The sequence below is a fragment of the Solea solea genome, chromosome 4, assembly GCF_958295425.1.
Source record: "Solea solea chromosome 4, fSolSol10.1, whole genome shotgun sequence".
NCBI lineage: Eukaryota > Metazoa > Chordata > Actinopteri > Pleuronectiformes > Soleidae > Solea > Solea solea.
This window is the reverse complement of record NC_081137.1, coordinates 12,650,940-12,673,518: the sequence shown is the minus strand read 5'-3', so window position 1 is coordinate 12,673,518 and position 22,579 is coordinate 12,650,940. Positions and strand designations below refer to the sequence as shown.

Sequence of the window (22,579 nt, the reverse complement as noted above, 5' to 3'; positions counted from 1 at the left end):
GCCTCACCTGCGTCAGGAGCACACCTGCTCTCAATCTCCTTGTCAGCACAGCCTTTTTATGCTCTGATTCTGGAGTCACTCAGACGGTAGCAGTCCCCCTGAGTTAGCGCTCTAGTGTTTTCCTGTTGTTTGTGGGTTTTTTTGACCAGTGAACTAACTCCTGTGTTCTCTTGTGCTCAGACCTGACCCTTTTTGCATGCTGCCTCTGACGTTTATCCTTTTGGAGATGGTCGCTGACGTCATACTGCACTATTCCGTTGTTCTTCCTTTGTTAATAAATAATCAAAACTACTACGCCTCCTTGCCTGCCTGCTCTTGGGTCCACCGTCCTACTGATTTGTCACATCTTCCAATCCACCTTGCAGTATTTTCACTGCCCACCAGGATGCTGTGGGCCACACTTTGGGAATCACTGCTCTAGATTGTTACCCTGCAGTTCATGACGCATTTGAGGCAGTGTTGCCAGATTGGGCGGTTTTCCGCCCAATTGGGCTTCTTTTGTTTACGTCAGGCGGGGAAAAAATACATTGGGCGGGTGAATAAAATTTGGGCTGCTTTTGTCCACATTTGGCGGGTTTTTTAATATTGTAAAAACAGCTCTCTCTCTCTCTCTCTCTCTCAAATAAATAAATAAATAAATAGTTTAAATAAATAAATAATTGAGGTAGTTGTGGGCTATTCAATCGGCATACGGCAACGTACCGGTCCGTGACGTCAGTTCAGCACTGTAGCCGCGCTAAACATGAAGCGGGTGACCTAGCTAAGCAGCAGCATCATGCCGAAGTGGGGTAAGGGTATTAATATATTAGGCCTACACGGTTAAAAGTGCACCTTTTTACGTGCAGCTGTTATTATTACTAATCTGGGCCTGGCGCTAGGATGCCAGAGGTTCATCTTGCAATTTGTGTAGCCAATGGTTGATTTACTGCGCTCTTGTTGGTTGCATTAAACCTGTTAATCTATCATTTATGTGTGGCTATTTGATGCTATATGAAGCTCTGGATGTCTATGTGTTATGATTTTACGGGTTTACACGAGTGTCTGGCAACTTCGTGGTTTGGGCTGGTTTTTATTGGATTGGGCGGGTTCTACGATGTGATTGGGCTGGAAACTGTCAATCTGATCTGGCAACACTGATTTGAGGAACCTGTTCATTTGTGAGTTATGTTTTAAACTTAAAGCATTGCGACAATGTGACAATTAAAAAAACAAATATTCCGGGAACCCTCATATTTGATTTCAACTGGAAGGTTGAATTTCATTTGTATAGTAAGGCAAAAACCTTTACAATATTATAGAGAGCACAGAAACCCAATGGAGCCTGGTCTAAAATAACACTAGGTTGTAAATAAGTTGATCTGTTCAATACATAAATAAGTTATTTTCATCAAAAAAGGTTCGAAATTCATATATTTGTAATATGTGTAACTGTTTCTTTTCGTTGTGTCATTTATTCCCGTAAAGCTTGTCAATTGGTTTCCTGCTCAGTTGTCATTTAACTGTCGTCCACTCGTGAGATACTGGGGTGGGACGCAGTAGCCAGGTCACACAGAATGTCGGAAAGACAGGTGATTTTGCTGTAATGAGTTTTGTTCTCCTGCCAGGATAGATGCAGAGTTTATCAACGGTGTATGGACATACTAAAACATTCACATGGTAAATGTTTATGTTGTGGTAATCAAGTACTGTGTTTCTGCTAATAATATAGCACTGTGAATGCTAACCGTAATTAGCGATTAGCTCGCGCTAGCTTACTAACAGTTGTTTACACATGTTAAGCTGTAGTAGCCTCACGTTACTTGTGTTGTTAAATGTGTGTTACTGTTGCTTGCTATGTGAACTCGAAATGAGCCTATGGAAGGTATAGAGACTGTCGATAGGACTGGTTAAAAGACATGTATGTATGTATGTTCGCCAGAGTACAGGACCAGAATACACTTCTCGGACCTTGTTTGCCCTCAGAGCTGTGAGAGAGAAGCCATGTGGGTCAAGGCCGCGGTCACGGGTTTTCTCTTTTCCCTCATCGTCGTCATCATCGTCCATCCATCCATAACCTCCTTATTCCCCCACCATCATCTACACACACATCACACTTAACGGAGGACGAACAGTGTGAGTATAAAACCAATTGCAGTGCACTTATTTAACGTTTTATTTCAAAGACTGTTTCGAGATTATGTACAGTGTGATCACTGTCATTTGTTTGGGCATCAAACTGTTTATGTCAAGGTACTGTGAATGTTACTGAAAAGTCTGTGATATGTGAATATTCTCAAACCTTTGTGGGGTTTGTGATAAGTCTGGTTTGTGTGTAATACACTGATTTATTTGTAATGTGCTGTGTGTGTGAGTGATAAGGATTCAATTTAAATATTGATTGGGTTTTAAAATAACTATTACTAGTATTTCAGGGTTAAATTATATTGAGTGAATCAAAGAAAGGGACCAGCTCATATTAAATCATTTAAATTCATATTAATTCTTAGTAGGATTCATCATATTTTATTTCATGTTCTATTAAGTGGAAGCACCAAACAATTCATTTACTTACCTTATTTATATGTGTAGTTTTAACTCCACGTAATCACCATCAACCATTTATTTATGTTTTGTTTTGTTTCTTTTTGCTCAACGAAGCACAGCTGTGTGTGTATAACAACAGATATAAACAATAGTGTTGCCTTTTTGAAACATGTAAAGTATTATGTAAAAACAGAAAATCTATAGTGCAAATAGCCTACACTTATAGGCATAATTGTGCAAATAACAAAAAATGAGCCAAAAAGAGGGTACAGCTTCACAGTATTACTTAGAAAACAGAGAAGTATAATAAAACACAGGCCTACATAAGCCTATATTCTGATCTAATAGGCAGGCATACCTCTGCAAATAACAAATGTACACAGGAGTGCAGGCCTCACCTGTCAGGAGACTGCGACTGCGAGCCCTTGGCCACAGCAGCACCATGTAGTTTCACACACTCTTCATACAGCAGTTGGTGGTTCTGCTGCCAGGTGGCTGAAGAGATTTGTAGTGTTTCTACCTTTTTGTCGTAATCTTTTTCATGCGCGTTCGTTTTGCGAAGAGCATAGCAACGTGCGCTATGCTCACGTTAACGTTTAACACTTTAAATTGAAGGGAATTGATCTTCACCTGCTTCTTCTTCTTGTTGCCTAACCAGAGAGTGGATGACATGTCAATGTCTGATTTAGATAAATGCCTTCTCAAAATCAAAAGCAGCCGATATGAGCAGATGTCATATCAGCATTTTAAATTCCAATTTTCTGATGGTGTTGTTTTCAGTCATACATTGAAGCAGATTAAGTCATATTTAAAAACAAATGCTGTTTTCTACAGAAACTCCAAATGATTAAACCACAGCTCCATTATGGGTGCTGTTGATGCTGCAGTACACTTAACTTTTTATGACCTGCTCTCACCCATTACTGACATCGATTCATTGCAAGTATTAAGATCCTCGTTATCCGTTTGGCCATTTTCATTCCACAAGATCAATATTTCACCCCTGACCTCAGAGCAGTCTTGTTAATATTTGTAAATTCTGGCATTAGCAAGGAAGAAGATTAAATTGTCAACAACTGTTTGACATTGAAGATGTTTTAATGGCATTCAGGTCATCAGATTTGTCACCAGTAAAATGTATATTTTTAAAGGTGGAATATTTTAAGAGGTTAACCCTATAAAATACCAGAAAACAAGTATTTACAGTGTAAATATAACAGCCACCCAACCTGCAATTGAGTACCGTTGCTAGTGTATACAGTAAATATGCAGTGATTAAAGGCACAGTGTGTAAGATTTAGGTGAAATAACTTGCATGTGGCAGAAATGGAATATAAAATCGGTGGACTCCACTGCTCACTTTGTCCTTTCCCAAGCACATGAGGAAACTAAAGCAACCCTCAGATATCAAAAACAAACGTGTTTCAAGTGATCGGTCAGCTGATTCCCATAGATACAGATGTTGGTATCTATGGTTGGTGAAGGCTACATAAACCGAACAGTTTCTACTTTAACCCTTAGAACACAGAGCATTTTGGCTGCTTTTTCCATTACTATGTTTAAACATACAGTATATACGGAGGGTATAAGAATGTGCAATATAGCACAGAGTCTTATATCCTTTTTTTTCAGCAAAATCCAGGCAATCTGATGAAAAAAAGAATCGGATTGAATTTGGGAAATTTGAAAATATATCACTGTTCACTTGGTGCAGTGATTCTCTGCACAATTGTTGCTACTTTATATTGCTGCTAAAAACGCGATATAAAATAAATCATTACTTTGACTCAACACATAAGAAGATGAAAAAAACAATATATTTTAAAAGCCTGAATATGTGACCTACAAACGTACACCCACACGATGTCCATATAAGAGGTTCTGTATTCTTCGCACGGCAAAATACCTTGGATGCGGCACAGATCTGTGCCACACGACCATTAAGGGTGAAAGCAATTATACACTTGATAAATGTAGTTATAGATAGTATATTCACTTTGTGCCAATAAATCTTCCTAAACAGTGGTGGTAAAAACATGAGGAAATGTCCTACTGGCTGCCATTCATTTGTGGCTTCTAAAGCGAAATATAAAATTGAAAAATTAATTGTTTCTCAAGGAGTGCCTTTCTAGTGGAGAAGGGTGATGCAATGTGTTATAAGATACCCTTGCAAGTTTGTTTCCTATGGGTGCCCTTCCAATCAAAAAGGATGCTGTTATGAAGTTCCCTCGAGCCCCGACATGACAGTGTCCCAAAGGGTGTCCTTAGAGGAAATGATATTCACTGCTGTCTAGAAATTGTCCATTTTGGTGATAGAAAGTGATGCCGCGCTGTAAAAGCTGTCCCCGTAGACCTGTGTGAGAATGTGGTAAATTATATACTGGTGGTGCCTGCCCCCACTGATGCACAGTAGGTGCCCTTTTAATTTTCGCCCCTGCCCTTCTGGACCTTTAAATACATTAGATCCATTGTTGTGTTGAGGCTCATTTGTATTGTATTGTGTTGTTGTTGTTGTTGTTGTTGTTGTTGTTGTTGTTGTTGTTGTGTGTTGTGTGTTGTATGGCATCATGCTTAGCCTCCTCTAGTCACTGTGAACTGAGTAATTATTGTCTCCTCCCTCAGATACAAGGCAGATTTAATGCCTAGGTTTGTCCCTTCTAATTGATTTCTTTTAATTTACTCTCAGTCTCCGCCACCAGCCACTTCGACAGTTGATTATACACTGCTAAGTGAGTTCACCTTGAGAGGAGCTGAGGTGTATAAATAATATGTCAAACATGTCCAACTTATTAAATCAAGATAGAGTTTTATCCACTACATCGTGATACATAACAGCAACATGGCACGGATGCTAACCGCTTCCTGTCAACGCTTCAACGTTTATTGTGGGTAAAAGACTGAATGTTTGTTTTGTCATAGCTGAGCTTGCCGAGCATTTTCATTGCTCCTGCTGCATCGGAGTGCAGAGCTCTGTTGAGAAGATGGATACAGAGGCAGTGAAGTAGCTCAGCGAAATGTGCCTTCCATTTCCGTGTTCTATTGTCAGCACCCCATATAAAAACATCAAATATTGAAAGGGTGCATTTACATGGGTCAGAAATTGATGGCTGTGTGTGTGTGTGTGTGTGTGTGTGTGTGTGTGTGTGTGTGTGTGTGTGTGTGTGTGTGTGTGTGTGTGTGTGTGTGTGTGTGTGTGTGTGTGTGTGTGTGTGTGTGTGTGGTGGGGGAGGACAGTAGTGGACAAAAAGATGCTGCTTTGGCTTTAGCATCAAATGCCTGCCTGTGTTTTCAATAAAATGTCTTTACTGATTGTATGCCAAGCATTAAGATTAGCATACAGTTTTTATAGGAACATTAATTAATATTCATATAATAAAAAATTTAATTTTATGGCTGCCATGGTCATGCAGTACTTGAAATCGATCCAGTTTTTCAATCAAAGCTTACATTTATTGCACATAAAAAAGGTCTGTTTTATTGGCAAGTAGGTATTACTGTAACATATCAGGAGTTTGCTTTGGTTTGGTGTTTTGGTGCAGAACAAACAATGAAGAAACGTTAAATTAAGAAAGGAAATGGCAATTATTGTACAAGAATTAGCCAAATTAGACAATACAATATGCAATGCAATCATAGCCAACACAAAAAACAAATTTGAAAAAAGAAATCTGTGGGGGGAAAAAGAAAGCAACATCATTAAAGCATAGAATACACGGAAAATAAAAGAACATCATCAAAACTTACGTTACATAAAGGTTAACAAAAATGACATCATGCTAGACTGTGACGCTAAGCCTGAACTATCAGGATTGTTAGTGATGCAGGAAACAGATATGCAGTAACTGACTTTTCTCTGAGACAGATAATGTGCACTAAAACCATCAATTATTCAGTCAATAAACATTTAAATCTCTTAGCAGTTTCGACCAAACGAGAATAGTCGAGTCCTTTATGGCTCCTCTCTGACATGGTAAAATGTCAAGCCATGCTTCTTCTGGAGCACAGTGTGACCATCTATTTAATTTAACAGGTTGCTCATCTTTGTTGCCATGGAGTTCTCTTTTTTTTGGGGGGGGGGTGAAAAGAGAGTGAAGAAGATGAAGAAGAAGAAGAGTGAAAAACATAATGTGTCTATAAAATAATAAGACAGATCTCTTTTGTTTAGTTTGACCACGGCTGAAGCATTAAATCCAACCCCTTAAGGCCCGTACATACAAGAACAGAGAAATTTGTTCTTGTTCTCGAGGTGGTAAGAACAAGAACAAAGTTAGTTCCGGCCAGGACATTTCATACTTCACAAGAAACACGAGTGCAGAACTCTTGGGAAGTCCTCATAGGGAATGATGACATTAATGTGTTAATCACGCCCACTTGACATTTCTGGCCAATCGCGCAAAAGTTGTCGGACACCACACAAGGAAAAAAAACAAGACTTCTCTCTGAAGCTATGCCTCCAGAGCACAGGAATGTGCATATTCACGAGCAGCAGCATTGGTAACTTTTTGTACTTTTCCTTGAAGCTAACATCATGCCCAAAAACAACAAATACTCTCAAAAGATTACAAAGACAGAAAGATAACCTATTGGTCCAGTAGAAACGGAGCCAGCATGGCCTCATTTTGCAGCCCTTTCCGTCACAACCGTCCACAGCACTGATGTTCACTCTGGTCTTGGATTGCTTTGCATCAGCCTTTTTCTTGGCAGCAGCTTTCCCAAAAAGTGTCTTTTGTTTGCGACCAATACCTTTTCTGTCAAAACATAACTGAAACACTCTCGTTGAATTTAGCAAGGTAGCATAAGCTCTGGCGTTGTCTCCTGCACATGCGTGATTAGAGCACGAAGAGGGATACGCATAATTATGGGGGCAGATGGCAGTTTGATTGATGTATCATGATCCAGTTAATTCATTCGGACCATTCATTATGATTGGATGGTCTTTTTACAGGCCTGTCCGCTCCACAGGTGATTGATTTTTTAAAATATTTGTGACAATGCATTAATTAATTGGTTACAATTGTGGTGTAAAGAGGATTTTAAGCAATACAGTAAAAATAATCTCCAGAAAAGTAATCAAAGCCTGATTGAAATAAAAATATGTCACGTAAACATGCCAATTTGAAAAACTGATCTGATACAGCCCATTGTGAAACAAATTTCAGAAGCAAGTTTGTCACTCACAGACACAGGAGCTGCTGGTCGACTGCAGCCTCATTTGGTTAAGTTGTGTCACTCGGTTAATCCGAGCAAAGGATACCCAAACACCAAATTACTGATAGAGGCTCTAGTGGATGAACAACTACTGTGTGTAGTGATGTAGAAGCAAAGATTTCCTCGATAGACGTTTGTGTGAGAGAGTGAGTGGCTCATAATTCATTCATCTCCGGCCAGAAAAACCTTCTCTCACTGTGAGCAACAAATATATTCTAAAGATATCAATGTAGATTTTATTAGTTTAAATGTGTTTTTCTTTTTGTCCCTGCTGTAAGCCATGTTTTTAGTGAGAACAAGTATTTTAGGTTCCGGGATTGTTCATGCAAAATGGCAGCGCTCCTGGAAAAACTGTTAGTGATAATGTGTCAAAACCTCATACAACCACACTGAACTAAAGACTATCCCTTAAAGCTCATGTCTGCCCTCCGTCATTATGCACCGTGTCATAAAATGAGACCCGATCTGTGCAAAACATCTCACTATCTTCTCAGTATCTGATGACACATGGGGAAAAAAAATCTGTGTAGGGCACTTCAAAACACAAGTTTAGCATTTTGTGCGGATTAAACCAATATAGATGACTAACCACGTCAAACTCGAGTCAGTTTCTCATATTGTTTTGTGTAGTCACATCTAGTCACCAAGAGGCACATTTTAAAGGATCCAAAATGCAATAAGAGGACATGGGAATTAAGTCTTAAAGCTTATCTTTTCCAATAAGAGGTCAGCTGTGTGAGGAAGAGAGCATTCAAAAGAGATGTAAAAAGAAATGCACAAACGATTCTTGACAAGTCGCCTTCAGCGGTGACAGCCTCTGAATTTCAAAGATGACAAAAGCATCCGCAGATGATGCATCTGACTCCCCGTGTCCCACTTTTTAAAGGTGTCTATGCACAATAGTGTCAGTCTTCAGGAAAGCGGTTATGTGCTTGTATTTGATGTCAACATGAGACAATAGTTAAGTGTCACAGCGTTTGGCTTCTAGTGACAAGAAGAAAAACAGCAATACAAAGGAGACTGTTTTCCCTTGTGTGGGTCAGAGGATGTTTCACATCGCAATTCTTGTTCGCGTGTGTCGTTCGTTCATCTGATTTGCTTTTGTAATGTGATTATTTTTATATGGTGGCTCTGTTGTAGGTGAAGTACTGTCTGGCCTATATAGACATTTATTTCTGAGATGATTGGGAGAGAGAGGAGGGTGAAGAAGATTGAGGTTTTCTGGAGCTCTTATGCTCCTGTCCCTGGTGCCATCAGTACTCCTGACAACACCAAACACACACACACTCACCATTTAACACCCTTGCCTGCTATCTGCTGGCCACCTTCTGAACTGCATCCTTACCTTCATTAGCTACATCAATGTCAGTACGTCAACCACAGTGCTACATTTATCTTCTACCGCTTTATCCCTGGGAGGTCACGGGGGGGGGGGGGGGGGGGCCAATCAAAGCTGACAAAGGGCGATAGGCGGGGTACACCCTGGACAGTTCACCAGTCCATCACAGGGCCACATGGAGTCAAACAACCATCCACTCTCACAGTCAATTTAGAATGTCCAATTTACCTAATCCCCATATTTGGACTGTGGGAGGAAACCAGAGAACCCGGAGAAAACCCACACACACAGGGAGAACATGCAAACTCCATGCAGAAAGGCCCTTGTTGAACCCGGGTCTTGCTGCAAAGGCAAGAGTGCTAACCACCCGACCCGGCCCACGGGTCCTTAAGACCAAACCCGACCCAGCCCGACACACCAGCATGAATTGTCCGCATTACAGTTCTGTACAGAACTGTAGTGTGTACGAGCTAGATTTAGAATTAGTATTTTTTGCACACACACTTATTAGTGATGGTGAATGTGTCCTCTGCATTTAACCCATCCTTAGTACACACCAGTATTGAACACACCCAAGCCGGGTGCAGGAGCAAAAGGCAGCACTTACAGTATCTGTGCCCGGGGAGCAATGGGGGATTGGGGTGCCTTACTACATCAGTAAACTTTTTCCCAAGGAGTTAATGGTCTCAATTGCTCGTTTCAGGTTGTCTTCGGTAGAACATGATGTCCGTTATGTGAATTATGTCAGTGAATTGTGATGATTGGGTCCCATATTGAGGACAAACTAGCCCCACTACAGTTTGCATACCAGACTAACAAAGGTGCCGAGGATGCAAATTTTCTTCTTTTAAAAAAAAAAAAAAACTGTGTACAAGCACCTGAAAAAACCCAGGGCTTATGCCAGGTTTTATTGGCAGACTCCTCATCAGTGTTTAACCCTTAACACAGAGCATTTCAGCTACTTTTTTCCATTACTATGTTAAAATGTATAGTATATACAGAGGCTATAAGAATATGCAATATAGAGTGTCTTATATCAGTTTTTTCAGCACAACTTGGCCCCAATCCAATTTAAAAAAAAACAGAACAATTACAATTTTCACCAACTATGTCAACATATCTGAGCAAAAAGTACAGAAAATGTTTAATATCGAATAGAAATTTGGAAAAATGTCACACTTCAAAGTTCACTCGTTTTCATGAACAAAAATAATATTTTGTGAAATCCTACTTTATATCACTACTAAAAATGCAATATAAAATGAATCATAACTTTGACTCAACAACACATAATAATAATAATAATAATAATACATCGTATTTTTATAGCAGCCTGAATATGTGACCTATAAACCCCCCGGTTTTGGTTGGTGTACTGGGTCTTCAGTCTTTTACATTCACGGTTCCTAGAGGATGAATCCTAATGGTTTTCTGTGATCTCCTGTTTTGAATCAAAGTTTTGTGTCAACAACTACCACAGAATTTGAAGAAGAAGATTTACCAAAAAAAACAAAACACTGGTAACAAGATGTGGCAGTGGGCACTAGCTACTAACAGAAACAAAAAGAAACGCATGAATAATTCAATTCAATAAAAAAAAAAAAAAAACGTTATTTCAGTCTGACTCGCGTTTGACTGTTAGACTGTTTATTGCGTCAGAATACAAATGGTTATGTTTAGAATCCAGGCTCCAACTTAATCACTCCCTGCAGATATGTTACCCAGACATATACATGAGTCACAAGCAAACATCTTAAACCCCTCCGTGGAGCCTGCAGGTGGATGCTGGGGTGGAGGTGGGACTTATTGCATGAGCAGCAACAGTAGCACTGATGAGCAGAGGGAGAGATGGGGAAAATATTGCAGCTTAAATAGCCTGCCATATTGAAAGTGGTGTACACGAGGCGTGTCTTATGGACTTATAGCCTGAACTTGCATCATTTGTTCCCAGAGGGCAATTAAAAGCACACGGGGCAGTTATGTATTGACACAAGTTAGAGATAGTGCAGATAAATAAATATGGTGAATAAAATATTAGCAGCTGTGCAAATAGCTGAGCAATAAATAACTAAACAAAACCCACTAGACAAAGCAAAATGCTGACTGTACAATTTCTCTGAACTCTGACCTGCACTGGAGACACAGGCCACTAATACACCTTCTTGTTAAAATACCGACTTATAACTAATTACAAGAAGTGCACAGCACATTTCAACAAGTTATGTGCATGGTTACCTGTTACTCTGCATAATTTTCCCTCATTGTGTTTCTCCTCTTGTCAAACCATAAGAAAACCATGAGAATAAAAGACCTGGGTGGAATTCTTTGGGAGCAACTCCACTCCTACACAACACTACCCCCTTGTGACCAAATTAAAAACAACACATAAGCTCAGCACCTCCACTTAACCTTATAACAAGTCTTAAATCCAACACAAATATAACATTCAGAATTTAAAGGAACAAACACATTTGCACATTATGGCATGCTTTCCGGGAACATTTCATAGTCCCAAGTGTTTTTTTTTTTCTTTTAAATTTGTTGTGTGTTCATTACCACCCCTGCAAGTAGTCAACGCCCTATATTAACTAGAAATGCTCCTTGCAGTGCCTTTTAAAAAGGTGCTCGTCAAAACCTGTGAAACCACATTCATACTGACTATTAGGCAAGGCAAGACAGTGTTACTTGTATAGCACAGTTAATACACAAAGGCAACTCAATGTGCTTCACATAAAAAAGAAAATGCATTTAAAAATTGGAAACATTAAGATGTACAATTTGAACAGAAACCAATTGTAACATAAATAAAACAAAAGGAGAGAAAGAAAATGAAAAATGTAATTAAAATGGAAAGAAAAATATGTGCATTCATTACCACCCCTGCAAGTAGTCAACGCCCTAAATTAACTAGAAAATGCTCCTTGCAGTGCCTTTTTAAAAAGGTGCTCGTCAAAACCTGTGAAACCACATTCATACTGACTATTAGGCAAGGCAAGACAGTGTTACTTGTATAGCACAGTTAATACACAAAGGCAACTCAATGTGCTTCACATAAAAAAGAAAATGCATTTAAAAACTGGAAACATTAAGATGTACAATTTGAACAGAACCCAATTGTAACATAAATAAAACAAAAGGAGAGAAAGAAAATTAAAAATGTAATTAAAATGGAAAGAAAAATATGACGATATGATAAAAAAAAAATCACATTTGCTGCTGATTTCAGAGGGCAACAGCTAAATGCTGCTTCGTATTTGGTTTGAACTCTGGGCTCGACTATCTGACATAGAGCCCTACAAGGTGTATATTCTTTTAATATATTATTAATGTATTCTGGAGCTAAACCATTTTGTGATTTGTAGACTAGCAGCAGAACTTTAAAATATATTCTATAAGTGACTAGAAGCCAATGTAAACACTTAAACTGGAGTAATGTGCTCTGATCTGGTTGTCTTGTTTCTTCTGGTTCAAACTCAAGCTGCAGCATTCTGAATGAGTTTCAGCTGTTTAATGCTCTTGTTGGGGAGTCATGTCGGAAGACTGTAGTCACCTACTGGAGATGAAAGCATGGATGAGCTTCTCCTGGTTGGTTTGGGACATAAAAACCTTTAATTCTGAAACAGTGTTTCTATTGGACTGTAGTCATCTGGGGACAATGCCAGACATATGTGCATGTCATCTGCATAACTGTAATAGTCAATGTTAGATATCTGCAAAATTTGACCCAAAGGCAGTATATATATAAGCTAAACAGAAGCAGTCTAAGAATCACCCTTGAGGGACTCCATAAGTCATAGCCATTCAAACAGATCTCTGACTTCCCTTGGTCACTAAATAACTCAGCTCCTCCAAGAAGGACCTGAACCAATCTAGGACTGTTCCGTTGAGTCCAGCCCATGGTTCCAACCTGTTTAACAGTATAGAGTGATCCACAGGATCCAATGCAGCCCTGAGATCCAATAAGACCAGAACTGACACCTTGCCTAAATCATTTGGAAGTTCAGACGTGTCAAAGTTGATGATATGTAATGTAACAATGTTTTGTTTATTTCACCATTCACTATGTTTATTCATTTTATTATTTACTATGATTTATTACCATACAGAATCCTTTTTTGCACATTTTGCCTGCAGTATCCATACTTCTTTTGTAAGCTTCACTGTTGCCGTACTAGTGTTTCTCATTTGACTCATGTATTGTGGTCAGCAGGGCTGTCAAAAATTCAATTTACATGTTTACATGTTTCACTTATTCATAGAAAAAAGCTTTATTTTATTCTAGAAACCACTGTGGTGTGTGTGTGTGTGTGTGTTGAGACACCAAAATGCATTGGGCCCTGTTTTGTTCAGACAAAGTCTTAAGACACACAAGCTGGCCTTACTTCCTATCCTGTGGATAATGAGCTCTACAGGCCTCCCCCCTCCGTTTCCCCCATTACCAAGCACCTCCCTCCCTCACCCCTCCAGTCACCCCTGATCAACATTTTTCACATTGTTAATCACTTATGTCAGCCACTGGCAATTAAAGCCAATTAATCATGTGGGATTCCCTCCCTCTCCGTCAGCTTTGTGCTCCACGCTGTGTTGAAGGTAAGCGACAAAGGAGAGACGGCCTTTATTAAGTACGAGTGAACTCCCTGGTGATAAGCGGCATGTTGCAGAGCTTTGGCGTGCACTTGTTTGTGGCAAGTCATAGGAGCCAGGTGGAGATTAAACAGTGGTGGGCTGTCAGGGCCAGCAGGGCCTTCTCCTTCTCTCAGTGTTTTTTTATTATTATTTATATATATAAATATATATGTCTGAATTCAATTATTTTTTCAGTATGTTATGATTATATTTCCAGAAAGAATATGGTTATTTTTTGTGAAGCTGAGCTGGATTTTCCATAATGTCATTAAACGCATCATAGCTCCGTGGACCTGCTCTAGTAGTACTGCTGGCCTTTCGTTGAAGCTGCCATTTCCTATTTGGTTATTACTTTGACTGACGTGTGTCGTCAGCCAATCAAAATTTGATGCATAGTGACAGAACGCCCCAGGCCCAGCGATGTGTCTGGCGCTAGCACCCGCTGTTGTCATCAACGACGTTTGAACCTTTGGCGAGTTTTGAAGTAAGCTATGGCCACTGCAGTAACACCACCGATTGATCATGTTTCTGATCTCCTTCGTGTGCACTTTTCATGGCGATCGTTTGGAGAAAAGAAGGAAATTATTTCAAGAGGAAGACCTACACCGAAGAGGTACATCATTTCCGGTAGTTCGAGTGTTAATGATACATTTATAACATTTTTTAGAAGTGGTGAGGACAAAAATGTTGATCATAAATAGGTTCGGGGACATGTTCCCTGCGTAGCTGACGCCTATGCTTATGTGGAAGCTTGTGAAATTGCGGTTGCTGAGTGACATAACGGAAGATGTGGTGGTAATGATGCAGTAGCCTATAGATGCGCAGTGGTGTGCGTGTGCGCTATGGTTGTTCCAGATCAACTGTCTCGTGAATATAGTGCATAATAGTGTGTTTTGTATGTGGTTGTGCATGTTTTTTTTTTTTGTTTTTTTTTTTTACTGAAGGCCCTGACTGAAACCCCACGGTACGCTACTGAGATTAAATTTACATTAATTTCTTTGCCAGGAGCTCTGACCCACAGGCACTTACAAGATAATGGAGGAGAAGTCTGAGCACTAAACCAAAAAAAAAAAAATGCTGATCATCTCAAGTCAACAATCACCCACACACACATGGCTGTACTGCCTGTAATTCAATTTGCTATAATTTGAACTAGTGTGTGTGTGTGTGTGTGTAATTTCTGGTCAATCAAAAATAGTGTGACTAATGTGATCCATTAGTACAAAATACACACAAAAAAGTGGAAAAACAAACAATAATAGCACACGGGCTAACTAACAGTTTGATGGAGCGTTCGGCTCACATGTTGTAGCACACATAGTTTAGTGGATGATGTCATTAAAGGTCCTAATTATTAAACAGTCACTTTAAAAAAAAGAAGAAAAAAACAACGGTACACACACCTAGTCTGGCAAACATACTTGCAGTGCAAACAGTGTGTTATCAACATTCACAGTATCAGCCAGTTCGTTACCATACGTGCTGTAGTCTTTCCTGTGATACTGGAATGTTTTAGTCAGATTTTTGTGAAGCTCTGCACACCAACGTTTTGTGAAGATGTCCTCCATGTTACGCTTAGTGGTTCTTGCTTGTGTGATGGGTAATTACATTTCCACTACTTCCCCGTGTTTTTTTTTTTTTATTTTAGTACCTAAACGTTGTTTTTTGACATGGTTTTTGTTTTGCAGGATGGGTCGAGCTGATCACCGTCAGGACGCCAGAGAAATTCATCAATGTGACAGTGGGTGGAAGTGTCCTTCTCCAATGCATGTTCCTGACCACCCCTGAGACCACCAGCCTCACCATTCAGTGGGAATTTATTTCGTCGCCCTCCTTAAAGCTTCAGCAGGTAGATACACACGGCTGCTCTAATCACAGCGTTGCACCGAGTCACATTCATTGGCCTTAAATGGAAAGAAAATGTCCTGATCAACAAGGTTTTAAAGATTTTTTGTTTCTTTAACATCATGTTCAGTGACTTTCTTCACTAAAATGCGTGTCCTACTTTTTATAATCTGTCCCTATACATCTGATTAATGCCGAGTAGCTCCAAGTGTTTGGTTATTAATGAACTAAAATGTATCTCTTCCAAAACACATATTTTTCTGAATTATTGTATGTGACATGCAGTTCATTCCTGCACCATTTTAACGTTTGAATTACTGTTTAACCTAATTCTTTTTATTCTCTTCTTATTTCTAATGTGGTTTGTGTATTGTGCATAAGTACACGGAGAAACAAAGGTTGGATGATATTTTTACTATAATGTCATGTTCAGTGAGTTTCCTCATAATTAAATCAATATCTTCGACGATTATATTTTTTATAACTCTTTCCTGTACATCTGATTATGGTTAAGTACCTCCAAGTGTTTGGTTATTACTGTACAAGGCTGTAAAATAAATGTAAAAAATTTATATGTATAGGGGGACAACAACAAGTACAACTGTGTTTTCTTTGTTTTTTTTCATCTGAATTACAGTAATGTGACGGAGTCATATACAAATATGTATTTTTGTAAAGGCTTGGACTTGAACTTTAGTTAATCTGATTTACTCAAACTCTTACCCTTGAAAAACAAGTACTTGCTCTTTGCACACTTTCAGTCAGGAGGAGGCACACCTCACTGAGAAAACAAACGTGTGGCTGAGAAATCAGATAAGAGCCAGTTTTGAGCTAAATTCAACATCCTAATGGTGATTAACTCACACAGTCGGCTTACATTTCGTAACTACGTGGTTTCGTCCACTTAGAAAAAAAATCACACTACAAACTAAATTTCTATGTTCATAGTACACAGAGAAATGGAAAACCCCCCTTGTGTATTGTATTGTATTGTAGTATTACCAATAATATATGTATTATCAGTTTTTTAATACAATAATACAGCTTGTTGAATAGTTAACTTTTTTTTGTCATAATCTAAAATTAACAATTAAATGGAAATAATTGTGAGTTATGTATATTTTTTCCGCATTCTTTTTCCAGGTCTATTATTATCAGGCAGGAAAGGATTTCATTCCAGAAGTGTACAGGGACAGGATTCAGCCTCCTTCCTCTCCCGGCACGACCAGAAACGCCTCAATAATAATAAGCAACATGCAGCCAACAGATGGTGGCGTGTACACGTGTGACGTTCACAACTTTCCTGACGTGGACGGACAGTCCCAGGCCAGTATCGTTGTAAATGTGCTTGGTAAGAGTCATAACTGTTTGTAACCCATTAACACATTGAAATAATGAATAAAGACATAAGGAAGAGGGTAGTAAGTGATTAAGGTCGAAGTTTGCGGTTCACTGGTAGTTTGTTGCCATGTTGACACATGGACCTGGGATTAGTACAAAAACATGAGCTGCAGCTAATGTTTGAAACACTATTCAGATATATTAATATATCTAAAGATACCTAGATACCAGGTTTGTAGCACATTTCTGATTTGTGCATAAATAGAAATGCAGAAAATTAGAAAATAATCTAAAAGAAAATATTTATGCAAAGAAAAAAGGAAGGCATCGATAAAAGGTAAATAAGTCCAATGCAGATTCACAGAATAGAAGATGAATTATGTGATTGAAACTTCTTCTATTGTACTACTATGATCCACTTGGTGCCACCTGCTGCTCATTTCGGAGAACTAACGCCCAATAATTGCTTAGCAGCAGTGGATGCTAACACATAATGCACAATTTTGGTTAAAATGTGGTATAAAATCTGGTTCTTAAAGGCAGGGTTGGAGATCCTGGAAAAGCATTTTGAGCAGGATATACTGTATTTAGAATTCAAAAGTCCAAGCCCCTTACTTTAGACTTCCCTCCGAAGCTACGCCTCCTGAGCACAGGAACGCGCGAAGAACACGGATTCACGAGCACTGCGCAGCATCTAAACTTTGTGGATACTCGTTCAAATGACACTGTGATGCCGAAAAAACTTTCTGTTCCACAGGGGATTGAGTTTTCTTATTTCTGTGATATTGCATTAATTAATTGGTTACAATTGGGGTGTGGAGAGGATTTTAAGCATTACAGTAAAAAATGCTCCAGAAAATAATCTCCCACCCCACCTTTAAGACTTTCATAGACTTTACTTTTGTCCGGGTTCTTCGCAGCATGGGTGGTTTTTGTGAACAAAACAAACTACTACAATAATAAAGAAAGTAGCATCAAAACATCTTTTGATCTCGCCCCGGCACTCCTTATTTATGTGTTCACCAGCCGCCTTTATATCCATCTCCTGCAGTGAACTGCTTTTGTGCCACCTGCCGCTTATCGAGCTGAACTGAGTCCCAATATTTGCAGAAACAGGAGTGGATGCAAACACACATAAATGCACATTTTAATATGCCCAAATTTAAAAAAAAATCACTTAAAATGTGCTATACATTTTAATAAAAACCTATGATTACCTGTCTGTAACTTGCCATCATGTTACTTTTATGGTTTCATGTTGTGTGTTCAAGTGTGTCTCTATGATCTTCTTGGAGGAAGTATGTTTTGAAGTCAAAATCCAAGTGTGAAATACAACAGGCTGAATTTCGAATAGTTCAGCATAAATCATTTCAATTCTTTTTTTCCCCACATGTGACATTATTGTGTCTATTAGCAGTGCGGCGATATTAGCACATGTTATTCAAACGGGGACCCTGAACATGCCTGAATTACGTTCAGTTTGAAACCTCTCATTCACCGAGTTACCAGGACAACATCGCAGGACTCGGTATCCTCACTAGTTTCCATGGCTACTGTAGCAGTCTCCTCATTGTCAGTGTGGGAAATTAGAGTTGGTGACTGCGACTGGATCCTTGTATTGCATGCAGACGCTGGCAGACACATTATCATGCATGCACACCTCCGTGGTTCATTTCTATTCGGTGTGACCTGTATATCCTGTTTTCACTGAACTTTAATGATGACATCCTGTTGTCTAACGTGTTTTTTTTTTTTTTTTTTTAAGAAATGTCTTCATTTTGATTTCAGTGATTGTGATGACCGGTACAACTTTAGTACATTAACACAGGTCCTGTGATGTATCTGTGTTTCTATTCTTTGCTACATTTGAAGAAGGAAATATTGTTTTTAAGTCCACTGAATAGGCTTGGATTGTATACTTACCAAAGGCTTGATTATATTATATTAGATTAAGAGTGATGTTAATGGCCGTTGGCATGTGTAATGTTGTATATGTGCCCCCTTCTGGATTCAATCATCTATTATTGCCTAATTCTTATTAGATTTGATTAGTCTATTCAGGATTTAGTCATCCATTGCTTCTTAATTGTTGTTAGATTAGATTGAATTATTTTAGATTAGTAGTGGTAGATGTCAACTGCTTAGACATATGTAATGTTGTATTACTGCCCTCACCTGGACTCAGTCTCCCATTACTTTTTAAATTCTTATTAGATTAGAGCTTTTTGATTTTGTTTATATCCGTTTTTCTTCCGTCCAGATAATGTTATAGAAATTGAGGGACATTTGAGGGACAAAAAAAAGTTTCACAATTTATCCAGCAAGCGGAAATTATTGCTTTTGCTTTTTAGATCTTAATCTTTCTAAAGTAAATTGGAAGTGACTGATTATGATCTCTTCCCCAAATAAAGGCTCATCACATACTATCATGTTATGATTTGACTAATTTTAAAGAGCACTGTTTTTAAAATGTAAATTCACTCTTAGAGGCTTGTATGTCAGACATTCTGACACCAAACCTCTAAAAAAAAAGTTGATCAGTTCAATCTGAAGCCGAAACGGCACGAAAAATGTCTGAGTCAACATAATAAAAGTAGATTTAAATGAAAACATCCTATATAAAGTGGCATTATAAACTCTTGCATCTTCCTTTCGATCTGTCAGAGAGACCGTCTGCTCCTTACTGCTCCGTCCACGGTGACGTTGAATCGGGTCACCTGGTCACTCTGACCTGCCACAGTGAGCGGGGAAGTCCAACTCCTATGTACACTTGGACCAGACTGGACCAGACAAAGACCAGGAGGCCTTTACTCGGGATAAGTGAGTGATATATGAGTTAATACGATAGTAGCACAAACACATTTGTTTTGCCTTTTTATTTATTTCTGCTCGTGTTTCCACAGCAACTACAAATGGAGTGTTGAGATTCAGCAACATATCCCAGTTTGAGTTTGGCGAGTACCAGTGCAACGCGACCAATGTGGTGGGCTTTTCAACTTGCTCAGTCGAGCTGAGTCCTGGTATGGGTATATTTTTTGCATGCAAAGACGTGCAAGATAAGGGGTTTTCATATGTGGTTACGAGATGTGAATTTGTGTTGTACAGACGTGGCAGATGGAGTGATAGCTGGTGCGGTGATCGGTGCATTGCTCGGCTGCGTCCTGATCATCCTGGCTGTGTGGTTCATAGTTCACACCGTGAAGAGGCGCAGATACAAAGCAGTGAAGGCGTCAGAAGCCGCAGAGATGAAGTAAGGTTCCCGTTCTAACCCTGGCATTTTCTACACGTCATCAACTCAGTGGCGTTGCGTCATTCCCCCTCCCTCCTTTGTCCGTTAGGAGGAGCTCTCACCAAGCCCAGGAAGCCGCAGAGATTGTTCCTGTGGCAACCGCAGCAGGAAACGTCCATGCTGTGGAAGACGAGCCACAAGCCTAGAAAAGGAGCGAACGTCACTAATCTGAACAATAGCGTGTCCATGGGTTTCAGTCTTTAGAGCGTGCCGTTTTCAGATCTGATGAGGCCAGTTGTTGAGCATCGTTTCTGACCAGAAATTCAGTTTGAGTTTTGTAACTCAAACATGCACCCACACACAAATGTACATACAGTATATTAAATGTCCGTATACAGTTTGAAATATTTACAAATTAGATAAAAAAGAAATCTCTATATATGATAAAGTAAATGTAAATGAACATTATCAGATATGTTCATTTACAAACTCCATTTCTAGGCAATTGCTATAAAACCTACAACATGTAATTCGCTGAATGAGTTGAACCTGTTAAAGTACAAAAATGTGTTTTCTTTGTACAGTTCATAGGAAATTCAAAGGGCTCTTTCTGTGGCACAGTCAAATGTATACACTTAATGCATATCAGCTAAAAAAACAAAAAGTCTGACCATAGCACCATGTCAGCCGACAACAACCCTTGCCGACCTTATTTAGAACGCCATAAAGCGCCATATTGAACCACAGCTGCAGTAAATAAAATAGAGAAAGATTTGTTTAGCTGAATTCAGTGGCAGTTTCATTTCCCTAGAAAGAAATCATTTAGAGACGAGGATATAAATGCAGTTTGGGCACGTCATTTTTGAAGTGATGAGTGTGACTGATTCAGGCTTTGGTGATGGTTTTTATAATAAAGACAAGGAAAAAAATGCAGATATTCTGAAATTTCTCAAATTCTTAATTTTCTTGAAGCCAGTCTTGAGGCTTTCTCCTGTCCTGTAGGTGGTGCTGTGCTCCTGTCAACTCAAATCCCACTTTAATGTTACTACCCTCGAGAATTCCTGTGAGAGGAATCGCAGACAACTCGTGTTTCTAATAGAAATAGTAATGACATTTTAGCAAAAAATAAAGCAAACAAATCAAAAAAGTGCACCAACAGAAATGGCTGCAAAATGTAGCTGTGTACCAACAATGTAGTCTAGTGAAAACCAGATAGAAATCTGCTCGTTTTAAACACTAGTGAAATGTATTTATTTACTTACTCCAAATTCTCCCTATGTACAATCTAATCTAATGCCAACAATTTGTGCCTGTTTAAAGTTTCAAGAAACGTTGATAGAATCAACTTAATATTAGAATATTAGTAGCCATGAGCAACTATTGGCCAGAAGATGTTATTTTTTACTTATGGGAGTTCTTCTAGATTAATTCATTTAATACTTGAAGGTTGAGGATTTTTTGGATGGCCGTCGACGCCTACGAAATACAGCCTTTACCGTATCATTTTTGTACTTGTTATATAGTCTTACCAGGTCATCTTGGCCCTGACCCTAACCTCACTTCTCCATGCCTAACCCTAAACCCTGGGGTGCTCTTTCCCCCCTAAATTGAGTTGTTTCTTGTACGTGAGCTGTCTCTTCTTCCACTTAACTGGGATTTCTCTCAAAATCCTCTGTTGTAGTGAAAACTTAGGGACTTCTAGCTTGGGGAATAGTTGCCGGCGCCGGCTTTTCATTGGCAGGTCTTCCCAGGGTGTACTTACACAAGTCCTCAGGTAAGACGTTACGTTACTTCCAGGACATGCACAACAGCCCTCTGAAAAATCGGTGACCATACTGGAGAAGAGAAGGTCTACACTATATCTTCTTCATGATCCAGGTCTCCTCCTATTCCGGTGTGGACAGATCCAGGGATAATGCTATAAGGTAGCTATAAGGGCTTAATTTGAAATTAATGATATCTCAAAGCCATATATCATAGCAGCTTCCCTTTCCCTTTTGCTGCTATCCCTCTGTCGCATATCACCTTTGACACTCTTCTCCGCCTTACCTGCCCTCTCTTCGTCTCCTCTCTTGTGCACTGTCCGTCACTTCAGACGGTCCCGCTTAACAAATTAAGCAACGGTGGTGATCAATATGAAGAAGATGATGATCCCACACAAGAAAGACATCACAACATAAAACGGCTCCAGCAAGTCGCAGAAGTATGACCTCTTCTTGCCAGGCTTCCGAGTGTGTCTCTGCATGCAGGCCGCGATCACAGCCTCCACATCCTGATACTGCTCCAGCAGCATGTACCTCACATTGTCGCCGAATTTCTTCCGAAGGTCTTTGAGGACTTCCTTGGCCACCGTCTTGGCCTTGTAGATGTTTGGAAAGTGGCCCTCGATGTCAGTGAGTCCCATGCTTGTTTTGGTCACGAGACGTGATATGTAGAAGACCTTCTCCTCATCAGAGAGTCCCTCGAAT

General features: G+C 39.4%; 1 protein-coding gene across 3 annotated transcripts; it reads left to right on the top strand.

Moving 5' to 3' along the window:
- The first annotated feature begins 1,505 nt into the window (after positions 1-1,505).
- Positions 1,506-21,044, top strand: LOC131457967 (V-set and immunoglobulin domain-containing protein 1-like). Of its 3 annotated transcripts, none has more exons than XM_058626525.1 (8): positions 1,506-1,656; positions 1,919-2,112; positions 15,385-15,545; positions 16,685-16,892; positions 19,547-19,702; positions 19,786-19,902; positions 19,988-20,132; positions 20,221-21,044. In XM_058626525.1, the coding sequence occupies exons 3-8, from the start codon at positions 15,465-15,467 to the stop codon at positions 20,315-20,317; spliced, it is 804 nt and encodes a 267-aa protein (XP_058482508.1). In that variant the 5' UTR covers positions 1,506-1,656; positions 1,919-2,112; positions 15,385-15,464; the 3' UTR covers positions 20,318-21,044. The 3 variants fall into 3 exon arrangements, with proteins under 3 accessions (XP_058482508.1, XP_058482509.1, XP_058482507.1); XM_058626526.1 differs by having other exon boundaries at positions 1,518-1,656; positions 1,963-2,112; XM_058626524.1 differs by lacking the exons at positions 1,506-1,656; positions 1,919-2,112 and adding an exon at positions 15,152-15,296.
- Positions 21,045-22,579: the final 1,535 nt, after the last annotated feature.